Consider the following 22,392-nt stretch of genomic DNA (forward strand, 5'->3'; position numbering starts at 1 on the left):
GGAGTGGAGGCGAACAGCTAAGCTACACATCACTAAGAACAAGAAAAAACCCTGTTCACCAGGACCCAAGGGTTTCTGTTGTCCCTAGAGGAGAAAAGAAGACTGCTGAACCATCTTACAACATAAACCGACTTGAGTTAGGGCCTGACAGCACCCAACCCAGAAGGTTTACTGGCAAATGCTTTTTAGCACCACAGATACACATCTAATGAGAGGTTCATGACACATCAGCTGCTACCATCATGTGGGAGTGAGCCCAGAAGCACCCAGCTGGCAGCTAAGGAGCAGACGGCTGCAGCTCCAGGAAACTGTTTCAGACCCACCGCCCAGGGAAAGGGGAACACACACAAGCCAACAGCACAACAAAACCACCAGACCAGCAGCCTGCACGGCTGCAGACATAGAGGCGTGAGCTCATACCTCTCAGGGAAGTCAAAACCTGGCTGGCTCCATGTGCTTCCAAAATGGGGGGCCTTTTCTGCTCGCCTTTGTGTTCTCACAGGGAATTCTTGCAAGTGGTGTTGACTGAAAGCCAGATCAGCTAAACATGGATTTCCAGCAAATTCAATTATGAAGAGTGTCCAGCACTTTTATGCTTGACAAACCACTACACACAGAGACAGAGGAAGCCTGTTTGAGTCAGCTTCCTCCAATAAAGCACAGGATATGGCTCCCTCAACACAGGACATGTCGGATATTAAACTGATGGCAGTCCTAAATTGCAGCTGGGAGTCGGCAAGGCTGAGGCCTCCCATGGCAGAAGAGGCATGCTGCCTTTCATGACAGTGACATGATGCTTTGGATGGGGACAGACCACATTACCCACTGGAAGCAGCAGTTGCAAGGCCGGCCATGGCATGGTGGGGTGAAGCTGTGCAAACACATTCCACCCAGAAGCACTGCAGAAAGGATCAATAAGCAGCCATACTGAAAGAGATGCCCCTCAGCTCCAGGCAAGGGGGGCTGGAACTTAATGATCTTAAGGTCCTTTCCAACCCTAACTATTCTATGATTCTGTGACTCAGGGTTTCAACTTCAGGTCTCCCTGGGGGAAGCAAACAAAAGAGGGGTGGAAAAAAAAGAAGTCTTAGCCCACAAGTGCTAAGCATGACCTTGACACCCCAGGAAACTCTGTTCAGCCTCTGCTCTCTGCAGCCAGAGCTCCTTCCTCCTCAACACCTGCACCAATATAGCACACACACATGGCCCCAGGGCTGGCACAGCTGGAAGAAGAGGTGCCAAAGACAGGCAGACAGACCTGAGCTCAGCCCACATCCTCAAACAAGACTGTGCTGACTGAGATTAAATCAAGCACAGTACATTAGGAAGGCAGGCCCAAATCAGTGCATGAGCTCAACACAGGGCCAGACTGCAAGATCTCATCAGCTCGAGACTCTGTTGCCTCAGGGATCTCTACACCACAGTCTGAGAAAGGAACAGATTTGCCTGCAAACTCCTACACTCAGCTTCTCAGGATACGGGAAAATTCCAAACAGTGAGCTTCGTATCATGGCAGTCTCCTTACTTAACCCATAGTCATACTGAAAGACAGGTTAGAGACCAGATAAAAGCGTGTCAAGATGGAGGCACCGCTGGGAAGGAGGGTGTCTCAAGACAGATCACATCAGCATCCCCAAATGCAGCTCTGAAGTGACTGCTGGCACGTCACAGACTGCAAAGCACAGTCAGTGCCCCTTTCCAGCCTCAGCACTGTCTTCACTTCTCTAAGTGTCCCTGAAACACCTGGGCCCGCAGACACTTGCCTCTTTCAAACCTGTTCCAACAGTGAAATCATCACAGGGTTTGTATCAGGTGGGAGTGAGACAGAGATACTTGGCAAACATCTTGTCTGCTGTCACCACAAGTGCAAAAGATTCCTCAATTTCAGCACAGACCCCAGAAAATGAGGAAATAGCCTGGTGTGCCTGGGCAAGCCAAACATTTGGGCAATGAGAGCTCCAGAAAGCCTTTCACTCTGTGGGTGAGAAACCCTTGCTCAACACCCGTATCACACCTAAACCCAACCATCCAGGTTCCCCCAAGCACACTATAGAGGGAGACTATCATAGATGGACTGTGCAGCAGTGCCTGGTGAGACACTGAGATCAAGTTCCACATGCACTGCTGCTGAAATGCAGTGCCCTCGATCTTACCTTGCAGCAAACCACTGCTGTGGATTTTAGTCTTTTGGTATCAGTCTCATCTTGCTAAGGGGTGACAGATGCATGCTGCAAGGGAAGAGGGCTTCAGTAGATTCTCCAACCTTAAACACATCTCCTTGGCTCAGCTGCCTGTGATCACAGTAGACTTGTACTCACATAGATGGGAGAGATAACCTAAGCAGGAGAACTAAGGGATTTTGGGCACAAAGAATTGGCAATAGAGGGCACCTGAATCAAAAGCTTCTTCCCTTGTGACCAAGTCATCCCCCTTTTCACGTCAGTGTTCCCTGCTCTCTCATGGGGTAAGAATCCACTGTGCTATGTCTCTCTGTCCTATTTAGCTTCTGCACAGCTACTGCCTCTCGCTACCAAGGTGCACAGGGCTTAGTGCAACAGGGACAACACAGGCTAGCATACAAATAAAGCTGTTTTCTCAGTTTAACACAAGAAGGCATCCCAGTTCTAGTGCTCCTCTCCTCAGCCCTTTTAACTAGTCCCTGTAGCCAGCAAGGTCCTGTTTACATTGCTGAGAGCACACTGGAGGGGATGGGGGAGATCTTGGAGGATGCGTCTTCCCTTCCTTCAAAATACCAAGCTTCAAATGGCCATGGACAGGTGGTCCTTTTAGTCTGCCAGGGCTATCAGGGACATACACTCATCAGGCTCCATGGAGGTGAATCTCAGCATGCCCTTCATGGGTGTATGAGAAGTGTGCCAAGTACTCTCTAGACTGGGTAGCATGATGAGCAAATAAACACTCCACAATGCTGTCTTGTTATCAGCACAGCTCAGGATTGCTTTCATTTGCAGAAGGCAGGCATGCAGAAAGATATCCTTATCATAGTAAGCACTAAGAAGGGGCAGCCCTGTTGCCTGCAGGATTCAGGCATTGCCAAGTCCAGGCCATCTGTCATCAGATTTCATTCACCCACTGACCACTTTTTGTCCTGAGCTGGTAACCTGGAAAAGTATATGTTAGAAGAGGACCACAAAAAACCCACACAGGAATCCCACAGCATGTAAGTCATTCAACTAAAGCAGCTATTCAAGCAGCAGAAAGTTAAACCCACATGCAGGACTGTGCAGATCCACCTAACGCAGCTCTTAAGAACCTAAGAGTACAACTCTATCTTTCCAGAAAATGCATCCCAATTCATCTCCAGGGAGGACTCAAATCCAGCCTTTGCATATGCAAGGACCAATGCTCGTAAGTTCCTGCTGCGCATTTAAGTGTCGCTAATCATTGTTGGTACTTCATGATCCTGCGATCACTCAAGCGTTGACTGGCTTTAGAAGAGGGGCACAAGGCTGCATCTACGTGGACTTTGTCATTACAAGCACTGCATCCTCGCTGGTCAGGAAGTTGGCTTTGCTCCCCTGATGTCAGCAAGCTGAAGTCAGCAGGTCAAGCTGACCTTTGAAAGAGGAAGCAAAAACGAACAGATTTGTGCAGGGTAAAGGGAGAAGGTAGAAAGAAAAAGGCAGTGAGAAAAGAGAGCTGAATAAAGCAGAGATGCAACAACACGGCAAAGACAGAAAAATGAGAGGTTACAAAAAAGCAGGTACAAAAGGAGCAGAGAAGAAATCAGAACCGTTTAAGGCCAGAAGAGACGAGCAGGTGATCTCCTCCAACCTCCTGTATCACAAAAGCGATTGAAAGATTTGAAAACAAAAATCCAAAGCACAACCAACAATGCAAACATTTTTTAAAATTACCTGATCTGTTTATCAGCCATTTAATTCAAACTTGATCTTGTTAAGAAATGAATCTGTTCCTTCAAATCGTTCCTCAATTTCTTTTTCAGTCACTTCTTTTTCACTTCAGTTTCTTCCTGGCAAAGGAGAGAAAGACACCAAGGAGACAAAGTTGAGACACTTTTACTCTTCCTGAAGCTCAGGTCCTACTGGGCAGCTGCAGGGTGAAGCCAGCTGAGGAGCAAGTAACTTAAGGAAGCACCTTCTCTCCTTGGAGAGGAGACATAGCTTCCCAGGGAGCCTTATAAATATGTGTATGTGTATAAATATAGAAGCGCATAGGAAGGAAAGAGTTGCCAGAGTCATCAGGCTCCACCAGCACATGAGGAAGGGCAGCAGCCAGGCAGTGCACGAGCTCTGCCCAGCATCCAGCACAGCAGTACCCTTCACAGCTCTAACTCCAGGGAGCATTTCAAACTGCACTGTACGGATCTCCAACCATAGGTCCATCTCCATCCAGCCACCCCAAGATAATCACATGCTATTGCAAGGCCCATTCACCACTTCCCTCCAACACATGTGCTGGCACCAGAGAACGATCTTCAAAAACCTGCTTCTCCAGTCGTTACAATCCTTCCTTTACTTTCCAGACCAAAAGGACAGCCCATCCTCAGTCTTGTGCCAACACTGTCTTTAAGCAGAGCCTCTCCCTCCCCAGGCTATTGAACTTTGACCTTTGGACCACTCCTTTCAAGCTCAGTGCCTACTGGCACAGCACTGAAGCTCCAAGTCTGCAAAGAACCATCCTAAGACTCCTATTTGCTACTGTTTATCAAGAGCTGATAGAAGGCACCATACAAAGAAATCTGGGTGCTGGAGAAAATTTCAGAAGCAGACACAACCTTCAGATTTCTGGAGGCATCTTTGTCTCCTCTTCACCTCCAACCTGGGAATCAGGTGCCCCATGCTTTCTTCAAGCATCTCAGCAGCACCCAGCCATTCTCCTCCCTCTCCCCTTCCAGATGACATCTGGATGGTGAGCCCGAAGCAGAGGAGATACATTTGCCCTTTGCCTCTGGAATGCAATTTGCCCCTTAGCTGCAGATTTCCTAAGCCACACAGGATCTCACATCCAGCAGTGTGGCTCCCAGGCTGACACTTCTGCTCTGGAGATGCAACCTGAGGGCCAGAGGCATTCCTGAGAATAAAAGGACCCCGGAAGTGTAAAAAGCTGGTGATAGTACAAACAGGTATGGGAAGGAGAGCAGATGAAGTTACACACAGTCCAGCAACGGCCTACTCCCCTCCCTGTTACATTAAGTGTCAAGAACAGGGCAGCATGAAAGCATTTGTGCAGTCCCACACTTGGACAATGTTAGACTAAAACTGCCTTTTCTGGAGTCCTACGTTTAGCTAAAGCCATGAGAGACCAGAACATGAAGCTTACTAAGGCAAGGAGCTTCTCTCCAAAACACTGCACACAAACCTCATCCACTGCACTACTACACTTTCCAACCCTTCTGTGACCACCAGGGAAGGGATGCTCCTGCTGCAGCTGCACAGCAGGAAGGGGTAAAAACAGTCTTCCTGGGTTTAAAATCAGACAAACAGGCTGCCTGTGTGGCCAGCAAATGCCAGGACTAGTGTCATCTCCCCTAACACAAGTGACTCAACTCATGGACAAGTGAGGGGAAGAGAACGATGTGATCATTTTACAGCAGACACCAGCACTTGATAACTGTTTATACAGCATCTGGCACAGCAAAGGCCTGAATGTGTCCATGATCAGGGGATTTTAATGCATTAAGGGATTTTAATGCACTGAAGTGGAAAGTTTATTTGAACTGTTTGTTTAAACAGAGCTCCAGCAAATGACCATTTGCAAAACAAATTCAAGTCACTGCAAACTCCATCTGAACACTTTGCTGCAATCTATAGATCTCCCCAAGTCCCTTAAAAGATGGTGGATGTTGAAGCCTCCAGCACCCTGGGAAGAGCTGGACCCCAGAGTCTCCAAGGGCAGGAAAATAGCTGCTGCAATCCTGTAACCTGAAAGGAGGAAAAACACAGGCTGGGAAGAGAATGGCATGAATTTTACAGGAAATTCAAAAAACAAATCAAGAACAAATCCATTTAACCTAGAAAGGAAAGAGATTAAGTAAAGAACTGGTATATCTCCCAAGGAACATGATGCTCTTGGAAGCCAGAAAATGCAAACAAAATCAAAGCTTCTGCAGCCAAGCAGCAGCGCTGTCCAGGGCTTCCCATGTGAGCAGGGTCAGGGAGCAGGACTTGCATCTTCCCAGGAAACCTCCCATCAGCATATGCCCTGGGGCAGCAGAGAAGCCAGCAGTACCAGAAAGGTGCTGATGCCTCTTCATGTGGTTAAACTACACAGCCAGGCAGACAACAGCACTGCTGGAACTGGGAACCTGAAAGGCACAAGGAGCAGAGGAGCTGGGAGGAAACTGGTAGTAGGTGGGCAGCGGAAACAAGAGCTGCCAGAGATCCATCTCAAAGCTGAAGAGGCTGAGCAGCCTGCACAGGAGGAGGGTCCTGAATCGAACATCTAGTAATTAAGAGAGTGACAGCTGCACAGGCAATGAATTATGTGGCATTAATTCCTTCCTAGAGCGCTGTTAACACAGCTAGGCACAGATTAATGCCCCATTACTTGCACACCAGGATATCCCTTCTACACTTATTAAAATGATCAAGCAAATTTAGTTTCAGCATGGGGAATTGCCTTCGTGCAAGGCAGAGAAGCAGTATAAACGTCCCAAAGCTCACTCTGCTGCACACTGATACCCCAGGACTCCTCTACTCAGCCTCTCCCTTTTTGCAGCTCACAAAATCCAGCTCCAGAGGGTAACAGAGCAGCCAGATTGGATGTACCACAGTGCAACCCAAGCCAGCTTTGGATGGTCCTTCACAACCTCTGCCAAAATGGTGCTGTTTTGCTTCCCTGCCTTGCCAGGCACCACACACTCATTCACCTACACTACCCAGATGGCAAAATCTTCTTCAGGATGGCCAGCCTTTGCAGACTGCAGACCTGCTGCACTCCTGATCAGCCCAGGGCACAGGGATGGACTTCTAACTTTCAGTTCTCACCTTAGCACCTGAAGGAAAAGTACTTACTGGAGAATCAAAGCCCAGCCTGGGGCATGAAGAAGACAGCACGTGGAGGAGACTTGATACGTGTGCTGACAGCAAGCTTGGATGGAGATGCATGCACACATCTCCATAAGCAGAGACATCACAGGAGAAGGAACAGATTAAGCTTACCCACACCTCTTTGGCCACATCGCATCTACAGTAACTGCACAGCTCTATGGCTGTAGTTTGCCACCTCCACCTCCAGATACCACTGCTCTGCCAACAGTCTGACCCTGGGGGTCCCCACAGCTCAGAACCTTCCTTCTTGTCCTACTTTACCAGGCTGCCAAAGCCGCCACCACCAGCATCCTCTAAGCCAAGCCAGCCCACCATCTCCCCCAGTCCTGCCAAGAGCCCCCCCAAAAAGGCCAGCTCTATGCTTCTGCCCTCTGCCAACCCTCCCATTTCCAGACTCCCCCCTCCCAGCAGCGCAATGTTGCAGCTGAGCACAGCCTCTCAGGCACAGACTGTCAGACATGCTGCTCTATCTGGGTGCACACAGGCTGACATTTTGACAGAAGACCTTTAGCCAGCTGGCACTGTGGCCGAAGGAAGCAACCCCGTCCTCTCCCTACATCCAACCGTGTGTTCCCATCCTGGCTGTCATGCCAGCACAAATGCTTGTGCAGAGCGGTCAGGCAGGGATGAGACGGAACTGGAAGCCAGCACATGCTGGAGCTGTCACTGAAAACAAACATTTAAACCACAACCCTGACTTGAAAATAAACAGCAGAAGGGGAAGACAGGACTCCCTTCCACATATTTCCACTTGTCTTGAGAAAAGACAAACTCGGTGCCCAGCCAGAGAAGCAGACATCAAAGAAGCCAGGCTCAAAGGGTGAGAAGGAGGGAGCAAAGCTGTGCCAGCATTCACTTCGTTGAGAGGACACAGTCATGCAACCGCTCACAATGCAGGGGGCCAGCAATCAACAACTAGTACCTGCTGGGAGAGGAAAAACCCTCTGGGACCAGCACACTGTTTTCCTTCACAGACAAATGCATATGAAGGTGCAGACAGCCTGCCAAGTTTTGCTAACAACTGAAGCAAAGCAGCTGTTGCAACAATACTGTTTAAGGAATGCAAACTGAACTGCAAGTATTTCCTGAGAGAAGCTACCTCATTTACCTTCACATAACAGCAGCCAAGAAAACAAAATTGGCCTTGGAAATGCAGCTACCTCCACCAGTCATCAACAAGGGAGAGGGCTCAGCACTCAATAGCTTCTTTTGAGCTGGGGCAACCAATCCTCCCATCTCAGGGACATCAAAAGCCGCATCATGTGCTGGAGACAGCTCACTCTTTCACTCCAGATTTGCCTGTTGGCCTCAGTCACTGCAAAAGAGTTACCAAAGACATCAGACAGACACTTTACTACACCTAGGAACAGTCCCTCTGCGTGCTTAGCCTTAGTCGCACTGGGAAAAGCCAGCCCACCTGCTGCCTCCAAAGTAAGGATCAGAGTGAGTGGAGGAGCAGGTATTACTTGAAAGGAAGGGCACAAAAGAGCAGAGAAGGAAGTGGGGATCCTCCTGCCTCTGAGCAGTAGAAGCAGGAGGAACACATCCAGTTCTCCCAGTTTTCCTGTGAGCTCTCCATCTTGCTGGAAGCTACAGCTTGGCCCCAGTACAGTACGTTCCCTACTTTGCTGAGAAACCTTAAGCAGTAAGTCAAGACAACAAGCATCTCCTGTTAACTTCTGTGAGAGCTAAGGCTTGGAGGAAGGCCTCCAAAAGGCACTGTGAGCAGCAAGAAAAGCGCCTTCCTGACCTGGAAAACTTCTCGAGGCAAAACAACCAGCAACTTTCTCAGATTAGTGCAGAAGCTGCTTGCCCTATTGCTTAACAGGAGGAGTCCCATGGAGGCTTCTCCTTGTATCGACATGATATTTCTCCCAGACAAGTCTTCTACCCCTCAGTTCAACTCCAGCACAGCTCAGGAAACAGAGACCAGTTCATAGGTCATAACACCAGACCACACTTCAGTTACTAGAGCACATCCTACTTTGGCTGGGCAGAAAGGTTTTCAAAGGGCAACTGCTCAATACTAAGCCATCTGCATTCAAGTCAGATAGAACGCCTTGAGCAAGCCTGTGCCAAACTAAAACAAATGCCAGATAACGCCCTTTGACTCTGCATGTCTTGGGAAACTGTCCTGGATCAAGAGCCAGAAAGTTGATGTTCACTTTGAAGTTGGGCTCAGGTATCAGCACTGCAGCACAGCAAGAGACCCCAGTGCAGATCTGGGACCCATTACTTTAAGGGCTGCTCTTTCAGTCAAGAGCAATCCCTGTCCTGGAGGTTTTGCAGCTGAGCTGCAGGATGGGATGAGTGAAGGTAGCCGTTAAAAGTGACTCACCCAGGGCCCACGCAGCAAGTCTTGCTGTCCAAGACATCAGAGCTGCCAAGTGGAAAGAATCAGAGGGAAGGTTTCAGAAGGACAAATGAGTGTGCAATCACCTCACTGAGAACACATAGCAAAGTTCTGTTCCATAGAAGGGCACATGTTAAAACACTCTCATAAAGCAGTAACTGTGGTATCTTCCCTCACAGGAGAGAGGGAGACAACGGGTCTAAGAGTGCTCCCAGCACCCCTGGCAAGACTGAGGGAAGCAAAGGGAAACCATGGGAGCTGTTGGCACTCTTCCCATCTGAACCTGCCTCCTCTCCAAGTTCTCAAAAAAGCAACTGGGTCTAGTGAATGAGGCCTCAAGAGACCTGGCTCTTCTGCCCTCCACAAATGCCACATTAAGCATGCTACAGCCCTGCTCTCCTCATTCATCTGAAACACTTGTAACAAAAGTAACAAGCCTCTAAACTATGGACAACTATTCATGCTCAAAGTCAAACTCAGTCTTGTCTCTCTATGGCTTCTACAGAAACACGGACCAAGAAGCACAGGAGCCAGAAGGCCAAAAACCCTTTCCATGCATCTCTTATCATAAAATCTTCAGGGATGTGGTGATACAAGGTGAGAGCATGGCCACAGCAGAAATTCAGGCCCAGCATTTTACTTGAAAATAGCGCTGTGCTCCAGCCTATGGTCTGTTGGGACCTGCAAGTCCCTGCACTATTTCGAAGGGATATGTAAGAAGTAGCTACAGAACAACTAATCCATATGCAGACAAAATGAACTACATATATGTGACAAGTTCTAAGGAAAATTATTATTTAAGTTTATAATGGTCTATGTTGTTTTGCAGCTGAAGATCCAACAGTGGAAGCACAAGCTAACTGACAGATAGTAAAACTACCCAAACATGACCATGCGAGTGTACAAGCAAGACTGCAGCTTGAACATTTTTGGATGACCTAAGTGGGTGCTTATTGCCAGTGATGCCCCTTTCCAAGTGCCACTTGAGAAATCATGTAGTCACACATCGACCTCGTGTGATTCAAACTATTTTTGAACCCACCTTCCTCTGGATCAACTCTCCATACCAATTTTCATAAAATTACAGATTCAGAGATATGCAGCATTAGCTGGAGAAAGAAGACAGCTTTGCTGAGAAGCTGGAGTCTAGCACATGGGAGACAGAGCTGGGAAAACAAACAAGAACTTACATACAGCATTTCCTCTTCAATAATCAGTAGTGGCCAAGAAAAGGCACAGCCAGCCGAAGGCAGACAGACAGACAGACCCGCCTTTCAGCTAAAAGGACTGACCAACCCTTTGATCCAGAAAGACTAACCATGGAGAAACTAAACGGTGCAAATCCCTCACAAGACTGGCAGAGTAGAAAAAAAGGTTTCCCCCTCCCAGCTTAAAATAATTACCAGGTAAACAGCAGTAATTAAAAACAACCAACCAGGAAGCCCAAGGGAAAGTAAGGGCTGGATTCTGGATGACTCTCTAGAAATGTGGCAGAGCTCTGAGCTGAGATCCTGGAGTGCAAGACTATTCATTCCCCACCAGCAACCAAACCAGAGATCCTGGTTCTCAGCAGAACCATTTCTTCTGAATGAAAGGGGCACCAGTGGCCTTGCTGGACATCTTTTTGGGCCGAATTGCAGCAGTACCTCATTAGAGCAACACTCAAACACCCACAGAGCTGCCCCTGTCAGATGCATCCTCCTGGGTTAGTGCCGGCTCATTGTCGCCAAACCCAAGGCTCCAGAACAGAAGGGCTGACAGTGCAAGTCAGTGCTGTGGCCACTGAGGAGCTCCTGCTGAGAGCTGTGCTTCTGCCTTGGGGCTAATACAGGGCATGCAGAATGGACAGGATGCAATTCAAAGCCTCTGGGAGCCTAGCGCATCCAGGATGGACATGATGCAGGTCAAGGCCTCTGGAACTCCGATGATGTCCCTCAAGTAAAACAACTTCGCAGCAGCTGTGTCAAGGACTAACTGCTAAGGATGACCACCATCTTCATGACACAAGATGAGTATGTTTTTTCTCAGAACACTGCATGCAGACCTGGAAAAGGCTTTTTCTTCTTGAAGGGGGGGGTGGGGGTGGGGGTGGTGTTGGAATAAAAAAATTCTTCTTCTTTTGAAAAAAAGGAAAAACAACCAAAACATCCAAGTTTGCTTCCCCTGCACTGTATTCCTTCAGGCAGATATTGAACAAGACACAAGCCAGAAATAGCCCCAGCTTCAGCTACTCCAGGGCCATAAATTAAGATTCATCCCTTCCAGCCCAGCAGCCAGCAAGGGGCCTGCTGAGCCGTGGCTGCTCCCACAGCACAGTGAGAGGGATGGGCAATGAAGTCACTGGGTTAAACTTCAGGGCAAGGCTTCTCCTTCCTTCTCCAAACTCATCCAAGTCAGTGAGCAGACAGAATGAAGAGAGAGGGGAACACAACTCCTCACTGGCTAAAAAAACTGCCCTGGAAAATGCCCTCTGCCTTGGTGTGCGCTAAGCAGCCCACAGATCTGAGCCAGTGGGCTGCCGTGATCCTGCACAGAAAGCCTCTACCCACCAAGGCAAAAAGTGTCCCCACCTGCCGCTGCAAAAAACGGAGGGGGGAAAGGAAGCACCACCTCCAACCAGCATCTGAGGTACCCAGCAACCACTTCTCTTGCAGATTTTCTTTTTTTTTTCATCTTTTATTATTTCCCCACACACCCCACAATGCACATGGGGGATACCTCTGCACCACCAATACAATGTAGACTATCACAGCTCCTCATCCCACTAACCACTGACAGTACCTTCATCCAAGCATTGGGATGATGTGGGAAAAGGCTCTGAGGAAGGAGAAAATGTATCTGCTCCAACCTACTGCAGACAGGTTTGTGTGCAACCCTTGTCACTCCACTGAGACAGAGGGACTACTATCCCTCTCAGGAGGGCCAGGTCTTCAGCAGATGCAAGCCAGAAGAGCAAGTTGTCTCTGCTGGAGTCTGGGAGCTTGATCCTCCATCAGCAGCAGTGAAGAGGGCACATTATTACACACACTGTTCTGTCCGGTTTCATAGGATTTCCTTGCTGTCTGTAACAGACTCATCTTCTCAATGATGCTCCTGCACAAGCTCACAACGACCTGGAACAGTTCAGAGCTTTACAGCCCAAGATTACTTGGCAAGGGGGAGAAACAGCAAATGAGGAAAGTAAAAAAAGGGAGCAGGAGCAGGGAGGACACCTGTATCTCACCCCAACAGCTACCTGCAGAAAACCTGACCAAAGCTGTGCAAGCACATCAGCTGCTTTTCAGCGTTCTTCCTACACACGATCACCACGAAGAGCATGACCTGTGATTGTTGCAGGGAGGAGGAGAAGAAGAGAAGAAATGCAGGAAGCCTCCTTTGTACACACAGTGATCTTGGCTGAAAAGAGCCCCCAAAATGCTTAACTCACTAGTTTTAGAAGCAGTACAGGACCTTACTATCCCACATGCAGGGCTACAGGAACACAGACACATGCCACCATCCTGGACTTGCAGGCTGCATCATTCCAGGGTGGCGGAGCACAAACTGTCATTCACCCCCATAGCTTGCATCTTCTGAGAGGAAAAAAAAAAAACCAACAGAAGACACACACACACAAAATAAACAAAAAACCGCAAACAAACAAAACAAGCAAACAAAACTACCCAGTGGCAAGCATCCCATGGGACCTGCTAAGCTCTGTATGTGGCAAGACCCAGAGCAGCAAAAGGGATCGAGCACTGCAGAGAATGAAATTGCTTACAACTATTTTTGTTTTTCAAAGAACTTTGCCCTTTCACAGTCTCACTTATGAGTAGCACCAGAATACACCAGCTACTTCCCCTGCCCCAGGATTCACTGAGGGGAAACAGGTTAGACAAAGAAGCAAAATTACTATCAGTACCTAGTTCATAAATTGATTGGAGCAGTGAGGTTTGCCAAAGTTCATTTCTGTACTTCTCCACCTCCCAGCCTGTGTCATAGCATGCTGATTCATTATATAGACCCTTTTCTACAGGCACTGTAGAGTATAGGAAATACTCAGGGCTGGCTGGCTGGCAAACCTCACTGAAGGCTTCCTTCCGTCTACTGTGCCTCCTGCTAATTCCCTTCACAGCTCTGCTCATTAATAAAAATACAACACAATAAAAAAGAACCACACACACATACAACTTGCCCAAATTCCCTCCATGCTGGCTGATCCTGAGTCACCACCAGCGATTAACTGTTGCCATGTGCTGAGGAGGACACAGTTATTAAATTAATAGGGGCTGCTTAACCTGGCTACAAATATACATGAGTTCTTTGTGCCTTAGTGAGCTAATAAGGCATGTGCTAATTACATTAATTCAAACAAGCCCAGTGTGCCCTTAGGGCAAAGCGAGAGAAGGGCACAGCAAACCCAAGCTCTTCCATAATAGCTGTGCGAGAGTGGAAAGTACTTGCCTTGACAGAGCTTTCAGAAGAGACGCACTGGAGCACTGCAGCTTGCACCCTGCCGTTCGCTCAGCCCAGCTGCCCGGCTCACGTGAAAAAGCCTGGCGCATTCACCCCTCTCCAAAGAGCCAGCCAGCTTGTTCCCTCCTACCTCTGTGGCCCAGAGCACATCACAAGGCTTGGGATGAGAACCCGCTGCTTTGGGACTATGAGCCTGGGATCCTACAGGCAGTCCCTTTCTCACAGGCACCATGCGGCATGAGCAGCCTCCTGCCATGGAGCAGCACCAGGGGCTCCAAGCCGCCCAGCATCCTGCCATGCGCCACCCCTCATGCTGACCCATCTCCTCCATGACCACATGACCATGGTCAGCCACAGGCTGCTGGGCGGGACAGGCTGCAGCGCAAGCTCAACCAAGTTAGGCGATCCCAGTCAGCTGCCTAAACCCATCTGCACCGGTGACTGGTTGGACCGTGTGTACCTTCCATGTCAAAACAGGAACAGAGACTTCAGAAACAGGAGGGAGAAGGAACAGACTGTGGCAGGAAGGAGCAAAAGAACAGCAAGAAAGCCACACGCAGCCCCAGCAAGGTTCAGACATGCTCAGAGAGAAGCTTCCAGTCCCAAGGGTAACCAGTTCCCTCACCTCTGCCATCCCTGGCAAGGAGCCTGCCTCAGCATCAGCTGTGCTCACAGTAAGGGTGCCCGCTAGGCACTGCCACCACCTCCTAGCACGCAAGGGAGGGAGAGGAAGAGGAAGAGGAGAGGAAGTCGGTCGTAATTCTTTGCATCTCCAAGGACATGTGCTCACTGAGCACTTTCTAAAGCATGCAGTTGTTCCTGTGAACACTAGGGGCCTGTACCACAGCAAAGCAAAGACGGGTTTTCCCCTCTGCTCCCACTTCCTCCACGCACCTGGCGGTACACAGGGCCATCCCCAGGAGGCCTGGGAAAAGCAACCACCTTTCTCTGGCAGCAAGGACTATGCCATGCAAACTGCAGAGTGTTTTAAAGACACAATGCTGACTCTTCCCCTCAAAGAGAGAATCTACAATCAGGCACCAGGCAAGACCCAGGGCTGTGAAGGGGTAATAGAACATGGTTTGTCCTGCACAGACACTGGTGCAGACTCGGTACAGTCTTGACAGTGTAGTGGCAGAGAAGGTGCAAATATTTGCATGAAGGAAATCATACTAGGGATTTTTAGTCCCTGGAAAGTGGATCTCTCTCAAACCATGTGATTCTTTTTTCCCCAGCAAAGGCTGTGGTTACTCACCCACTAGCCCAGCGTAACTTCAGGCTACTTCCAAAGAGTAGGGAACTCTTCCTTCCCCCAGCAACCAGAGGAACTCATTTCAGACCAGGCCTATTCCCCTGTCAATGCATAGCTGTGAACACACAAATGCTTGTGCCAGCACAAGCAGAGAGAGGCAGGAGTGAGCAGCAGGGCTGCCCCTCCAGCAGCGGCCTCCAGCCTGACTGTTGTGCATACTGGAAAAACTAAAATTAAACCAATAAACAACAACAAAATAGAACAAGAACCCCTCCAAGGAAGCCTGGGATATAAGGGCTTTGGGGGCCTGAACAGAATTCAGAGCCCTGGGGGGCTGTATGTCAACCAATAGCTGTCACTTGGAGTCTTGAAGAGGGACTGCACGAGCCTGTCTGGAACAGCAGTGAATCCAGCAAACCCTCCACCCTGCCCCTGCAGCAAAGCCACAGTGCGCTGCACACAGTGCACAGCCACCAATGTGGGTGCCAATGCCAAAATATTGTAGATTAATGAAACAGGACCCCAGGGTCTGGAAAGACATAAACCTTCCTGTGTCACCTCCAACTCTGGAGTTAGGAGCTGGGCTACACCTAAGGCAATGTGACAGAGAAGCATCAAGAAAGAACTACCATGTAAGCATACAACCACTGCTGTACAGGTTGCAAACTCAGCTGCTTGCTAGAGCCAAGTCTGTATTTCAGGTGCCTTTTGTACAAAAGAGCAGAAATGGAGAGTAGACAGGATAACAACAGGACACCTCCCAGCCTCCCAAACACTGCAACAGCAGGTAGACACCTTCCAGAGGAAGGAAGCTTATCTCATTACTAACCACTGAAGGCAGAATTTGACTAATGCTCCCAGTACACTAGAAGAATGTCAGTTAAATGTCATGTTAATCGATATTCCTTGCCTCTCAGCCACACAAAGAGCAATACAGGACACTGCTGCTGCCAGTTCCTTTGCTGCAGGGATACATGAATGTACCTGCTCTGCTCCTGCATCACAAACAGCAATTCTCTCCTCCCACCTCAGTTTGCTTACGCCAAAGCTGTTCAGATCACAGCAAAATGGTTCCTTGCTAAATGCACGTCAGCAGCCCCACACTGATGTTTTTGTTGCTCCTAAAGAGGTTAGCAGCTCTTCCAGGGAAAGTCATACATGCTCTGTGACAAGCAGAGGAATTGTCTGCAAGGGGACTGCAGCCACCACCTGACATCTCAGGAGTCATGATGCATTTACCAGCTCTCTCCTCACCCAGAATGCTGTGAACCAGCAGGAAGGCAGGCAAGGAAGAGAAAGAGTAAGGTAAAAAGGAAAATAAGTCAAACTTTGAAAGTCATTCTCTGGACATTAAATGTCTTACTTGGCTACCCTGCATGTGTGGTGCAATGCTGATACCTGCCAGACGTATCCACAAGAATCTACCTGACACAGTAAGCATCATCAGTAAAGCAACTCATTTTGCACTGCTTAAGAATTAGACCTGTTTTCGGAAAGTTTCCAAAACAAAAAACCTTACCTGACAGCCCTGCTCTAACTACCAACCAACAGTGTCTCACCAAAGAGTGCACAGCAGGAACAGCAAATAGCATTAGACACAACAAAATTGTGCCAGCAAGCAACGCAACAGACACATTGTGCGGGGAGACTTAACAGTGGTTTGGCAATGCACGAACCAGACACACTGCTCTGCTCCAGAGGTCCTTGGACAAGGATTTCTATCCTATAATCCATGATCCACACCAGAGACAGCTGTGGCTACTGTCATGGGAACCTGACTGCCCCATAGCAGAGCCCACAGAAGAGGTGGCACAGCCACACCTGCTGCCAAAGTTGGTGTCAGGACCCCAGGTCTCCTACCAGCTGAGGAAACCATGCTCTCCTTCCCCTGCATGAGCAGAACCTCATCAGGAGAGAGAGGAGGTTACCCACAGCAGCCAGCTCTGCTATTGTTCTTTAGAGTCCCTGGCCATGACCATGTAAAGCCTCTCTCATTTCATGCCCTCTCAGGCTAACAGCAAGTTTGTCAGCTCACATATATGCATAGGTGTGTCCAAATAGCCCTTTGCCACAGCTGATCTGTTTGCTTTCACCTCCAGATCACCTCAATTTACACTGTCACAGGTAGAGGTAATCATGTCAGAGCAAGAGACCACCTGATTGCCTGAAGACCACAGTGTAATCTGACATCTTACCTTACCCTGTGCCTCTGCAAAAGTAACCACAGCTCACCTCCACCAGAGCAGCCCAGTAAGCCAAACCTCCCCACAGGAGAAGCAGGAGCTTGCTTAACACCAGGGACCTGGCAGGAGCCGCAGAGTCTGAGTCAGAGGTGCAGAGATGCCTCCTAAGCAGGCAGGGGCTGCGGGAGCAGCCTGCTCAGCCTCCCCAGGCACATGCAGGCAAGCAGCACGCTGCATAGTGTACGCAGGCATGCACCCACACACAGTGCAGCAGCGGCCTGGCATTTCTTCCCTCCTTTCCAGAGCCAAATTCAGACCATCTGTTGAGGTATTTCTGCAAATCATCCCTCTTTCAGGAAGGGCCGGGGGCTGAGTTTAGTTGTTTATATAGTGTCTGGCATTTCTGTAGCGCTTATCACTTCAGTATCCAAGCTATTTGCTTCAAGCTCTTCATTAGTTTTGAAGAACCAGAGCAGGGCACCAGTGTATCTGGATTGTGGAGACCAATGTTTCTGGAGAGGAAAAACCAATGTTTCTGGAGAGGAAAAAACAAAGAAAGAAAAGCAGGACAGTTCAGGGAAAGGGTCAGGCCAATACAGGGTAGTTTATGTCCTTTAAAAGAACTACCACCTTAGAAAATAGCTATAAAAAATAGTTCATAAACAACAGCTGCTCCCAAAGGATGAGATGAACCAACAAGTGCTCCTGTTGCCTTACAGAGAAGGTTTCAGATTACCCAGGTCATGGAAAATGAAGCTACCCCCATCTTTGAGGAAGCCAACACAAAATGAAAAAGGAAAACGAAGCACCCAGAAGAGACCATTTACAACATCAGATCATATCTTCTGCAACAGCTTGCACTGCTTTAGCTTACAAAAGGCAAAACCCTGGAAGTGCTACTATCCCTATTCAATTGTAGGGGTAGGGTCAGAGACAGACATTTTACCACTTACTCAAGGTCATGCCATGGATCTGTGGCAAAGGTGAACACTGTACCCAAATTCACAGTTAGCTCTGACATACCCTGTCCCTAAAATATGCTTCCTTCTTTTTTCTTTTATAAATCCCTGTCTATGACAGATCACAGCACCCAACAGGACACCAAACACACCTCCAATCTGCATGTGGCCTTGGCGAGGGTGTTTCCATCCCACTCTACCCTGCAGGCAACAGGGAACTGCCCTCATCTCCTCAGCCAAGGTGTGCAGGCAGCACATCCATTAAAGGAAGGAAGGGGTCAGACACCACAGTGGAAAGGACAGAGTAATCAGCAGCCACAGAAACAACAGACTAAGCACACCGCATGCTGCCACTTCCTTCCATACATTTATCCATGCAAAGCCAGCACTTGCTGGGCACAGCACATGGCACAGACCCTCGATGAAACAAAAAGGTTTCACTATAAGCTGCAACCGAATGCAGAAATGAAGGATCACGGCCACTGGATTGCCTTCTGGGTTGATCTGAATGAAGAGCTCACTTGCACAGCATCTCTCTCCCACTAAAATGACTTGCTGACAAGTCCTGTATCTCCATGTTCTAACCAAAAAAGAAAAGCACACATCTCGCTTGCCAAAGGCCTCCTCCAAGCCAGTTAGTCACGGTGCAGCAGTACTGCTGCTCTGTATATGAGGGGAAGTTTTCCTTTTCCTTCCCTCCCCCACTTTGTCCATGAAGCTGGGACAGCCTTTTAAATCAAGAGCGTGAGCCCCAACCATGGAGTCAAACTCCAGGTGGCACAGTCAGCGTCTTTGGTGGGACTTCAGCCATCTACAGCTGCTTGAATTCATGCCATTCTGTGAAACACAGCTGAATTAAAGGAAAAAATAATAAATCCAGGCAGCTCTTCTGATACACCACACACCAGTATCAGCGCTAAAAGGAAAGAGCAGGGCACAGGGAGGTTTGACAAGGCGTAGCCACCCACCCACAACAGCACCACCAAACTGAGAGCAAGAACCGGTTATCAAAAAGTTTAACAAAAGAAGTATACGACTGCATTGCTGTGAGCAGCTCACCACAGGCTGACTTAAATCAACAGAGACCCCACAAATTAAATAAATGGTATCCCATCACATTTATCCTGACACAGAATAAGCACTGCAGACCAGGTGCCTTTCCCTTCTCCAGGCACATAATCTCCATGTAGGCGGCCCTCCTAAACCAGCAAATACTCAAAGCTTTTATATTTGCATATGCGGAAGAGGAAACTGCCGAACAGAAATCCAAACCGCCCAGAGTGACAAGGTCTTTTCATGGGGTTGTCTGGGATTTTGCCTTGTTTTCCACAGCTTTTGTACTCCCTGTTACTTAATCTTCACAACTGGAACTACCAATCAAAACTGCGAGGTTAAAGCAACATCCAGTTTCGCATTGGACAGCTCAATCCACCTCCTCCTTCCTGCTATGTTTGCGCTGGAAGGCAAACAGAAGAGGACAGGAAAAAGTTATTTATCTGCTGTTGGGATTAACTTGAGCAACATAGCATTAGCTCCAGCAACCTGCCGTGCTATTAGCTGGATATGGCCAAATGACGGTCCCCACTCCAATCAGGCACAGGCCAGAAGACTCAATCTTGCAGAAGAAAGGCAGCTTCATCAAATCACAGCACTAGGGAACAAAAACCACACTGTCCTCTTAGACTGCAGGCACCTCTTCAGCAGAGGAGGGAATATACTTGCAGTCATGTCCCCCTGTCTCACTGCACATAGACAGGCTAGAGTCCATGAGAGAAACTGGGCGTTTATGAGAAATGCATCATGAAACACACACACTGTGTATGACGTGTTCAATAGTAAGAAATGAAAACAGTGCACTGGCTCACACAGGCAGCATCCATAGCTCATTGGCCATGAAAACAATTGGTAATTCCAACTGTCCAAAATTCCTGGTAGTGCAGATTTTTGGGTACTGCTAAGAAAGCCAAATGTACAAACACGGGCATTAAAGCAGTCTCCTGCATTTCCTGAAGATATGGTTAAGAATTTAGGTGAACATATACATGGACGTAAAAGGAATAATAACTAGTCTTTATGTACCTGCAGTAGCAGAAGGCAGGATGCTGTGACCAGGCAGATTCTTCCCCATCCTGCACTGTTGCTGTTTAAGGAGCAGCGCAGGTACTTGTCCTTATGCAGTACTGCAGATTTAAACAGGGGAACAGAGGCAGCTGGAAGAGAAGCGTGTCCAACTGGAAGCCTAACAGGACATTTAGCAAACCTGTAAATGACAGGCTAAACAGGCTGAGTGCCCAGGCGCTTCCTGTAGCTCGAGGGCTTCTACATGATAGCCCAGCCTCAGAGGCTGTAAACCAGATTTACTCTGCTGCCTCTACCAGAGCAACATCAACTTACTCCAGTCACGGGTGAAGACGCACAGCCCTGGGACACTGCTGAACTGCCAGCAGCTGTGTAGGACAAGGAAGAACATCCAAAGCACACACTCTGAAAAAGACAACCAAGAAGGCATTAGGGAGAAATGCCTCTCTGTTCTGAAACAGCCTAGAAAAGGGGAGATTGGAGAAACTCCCTTCGTAGGACATGAGCATCCTATCATAACGTACATGAACTACAGTACTCTCAATCATAATGAAACTCATTTGTCCCAGCCATTCCAAACCCAGTTTGGTTACATGTCATCTCCTCAGCATAGGATCTCCTAACAACTAGAAAAAAATATTTTGCATTTTCTACCTCTTTTCCTTCTCCCTTGGTGCCTAGTTCAATGACTTTTTGTGTCATGCTAGCAGGACAATTTGATTTGACACAGGTAGGAACAGCCCATTAAGAGATACACCTCTACAGGGCATCTTACTGGCTCTGGAAAATTGGCAGTGCAAAAGATTTGCCATTCCCTGCCCCCACGTGAGCCCAAGGATCAAGTGACAAAAGAAAGCATCACACTGGAACAGCCATCACCAAGGGACACAACTCAGGCACATTCAATGCTGGAAACCTTTTTTGGCCACAAACTTCACAAGGACATACCACCTTCCAGCAGCTACTGTGAATATGGCAATTACCCTCCCAAGAGGGTTTTATTTCCACAGTGGGGAGAAAGAGTCCAGAGGCTATAAAACAACTAACACACATACCCCCTGCCCCAGTCCAGGAGCAAACCCAAAGCCTGGCCCTTTGGAGGACCAGAGATCACTGCGGGACAAGGAGCAACTCACCGCTCCTGCCTCTTTAAAGCCTCCTGGCTGCAGATTATTCAGATAAAACCCTAAGTGCCAGAGATAATTACTTTTACAGTACTGCATGGTCATCACACACCTGTAACAAGTGTTCCTTAAATCAGTCTTTCTTCCTCATGGAAAAGCTGTTCTTAGGGGAATCTGCAAAACTGCTACCCCAGTCAGGGATGCTGACTCCAAGTGTCTTTTACTCTAGCTAAACACAGCACAACATTTTCCCACCTAAAAATGCTGCTGCCCTACTCCAGGAAATGTCTCCCTCCTACTATTTCACAATTCTCAGCATGACAACAGTTACGCAAGAACAACTGTATAGGCACACGAAATGCTTACAGCTCCTAAGCAAGACTTTCCCCATTATAACACTCTCATCAGAGCACAGCTTCAAATCCTCACAGCTCCCAGACTTTGAGGCACAGCAAGTTCCAGCCACTGTGTCTCAGTACCTCACACCTCTGCCCTGCCAGAGACCAGCAACGTAAAACACAACACAGAAACGAGCAGGGGGGCTGCTTCCACATGTACATGGTACTGTCACTGTGGCCAGCCAGGTAGATATTTTCCCTGGTCTTGCCCACTAATTTAAATCTTAGCAGGCAAGAGGGAGCAGATGGCCCTGTCAGGCTGTCAGCGATTTCTACCTTCTAGTAACCTAATACAGCAAATTCCTACTTCTTGAAATGACATCAGGAGGATCTGCTAGGGCCCTGGCAACTTCGTAAGACATTAACAAGATTCCCGGGCATCAAACAAGGCTGCAGACTTTCCTTTAGAGCAGTGCCAGGCTCCAATTTATGACACAGATTTGCTCCTTACTCCTACTTGGCTCTGCCACGGATCACCCTTGCCCTCCAAACATCACGTTCCTTACTATGATGGGCACGGTGAACAAACGAGCCCAAGGGCACAGCACCAGGAGA

The 22,392-nt window shown here is 48.4% G+C and overlaps 1 protein-coding gene across 6 annotated transcripts in view; it reads right to left on the reverse strand.

Moving 5' to 3' along the window:
• SLC25A22 (solute carrier family 25 member 22) overlaps nt 1-22,392 on the reverse strand; it is a 50,226-nt gene that overhangs the window by 26,247 nt on the left and 1,587 nt on the right. For 2 of the 6 annotated variants that reach the window (XM_065686848.1, XM_065686851.1), the window contains one exon: nt 3,879-3,994. In XM_065686848.1, the coding sequence (XP_065542920.1) occupies nt 3,879-3,898 (20 nt within the window). In that variant the 5' untranslated portion in view covers nt 3,899-3,994. Of the gene's footprint in view, nt 1-3,878; nt 3,995-8,142; nt 8,350-14,467; nt 14,492-20,315; nt 20,476-20,630; nt 20,721-22,392 lie in introns of those variants that run through there. The other 4 variants (XM_065686850.1, XM_065686849.1, XM_065686852.1 and 1 more) reach the window with 4 other exon arrangements.

The sequence above is a fragment of the Lathamus discolor genome, chromosome 6 (genome assembly GCF_037157495.1).
Source record: "Lathamus discolor isolate bLatDis1 chromosome 6, bLatDis1.hap1, whole genome shotgun sequence".
NCBI classification, from domain to species: domain Eukaryota; kingdom Metazoa; phylum Chordata; class Aves; order Psittaciformes; family Psittacidae; genus Lathamus; species Lathamus discolor.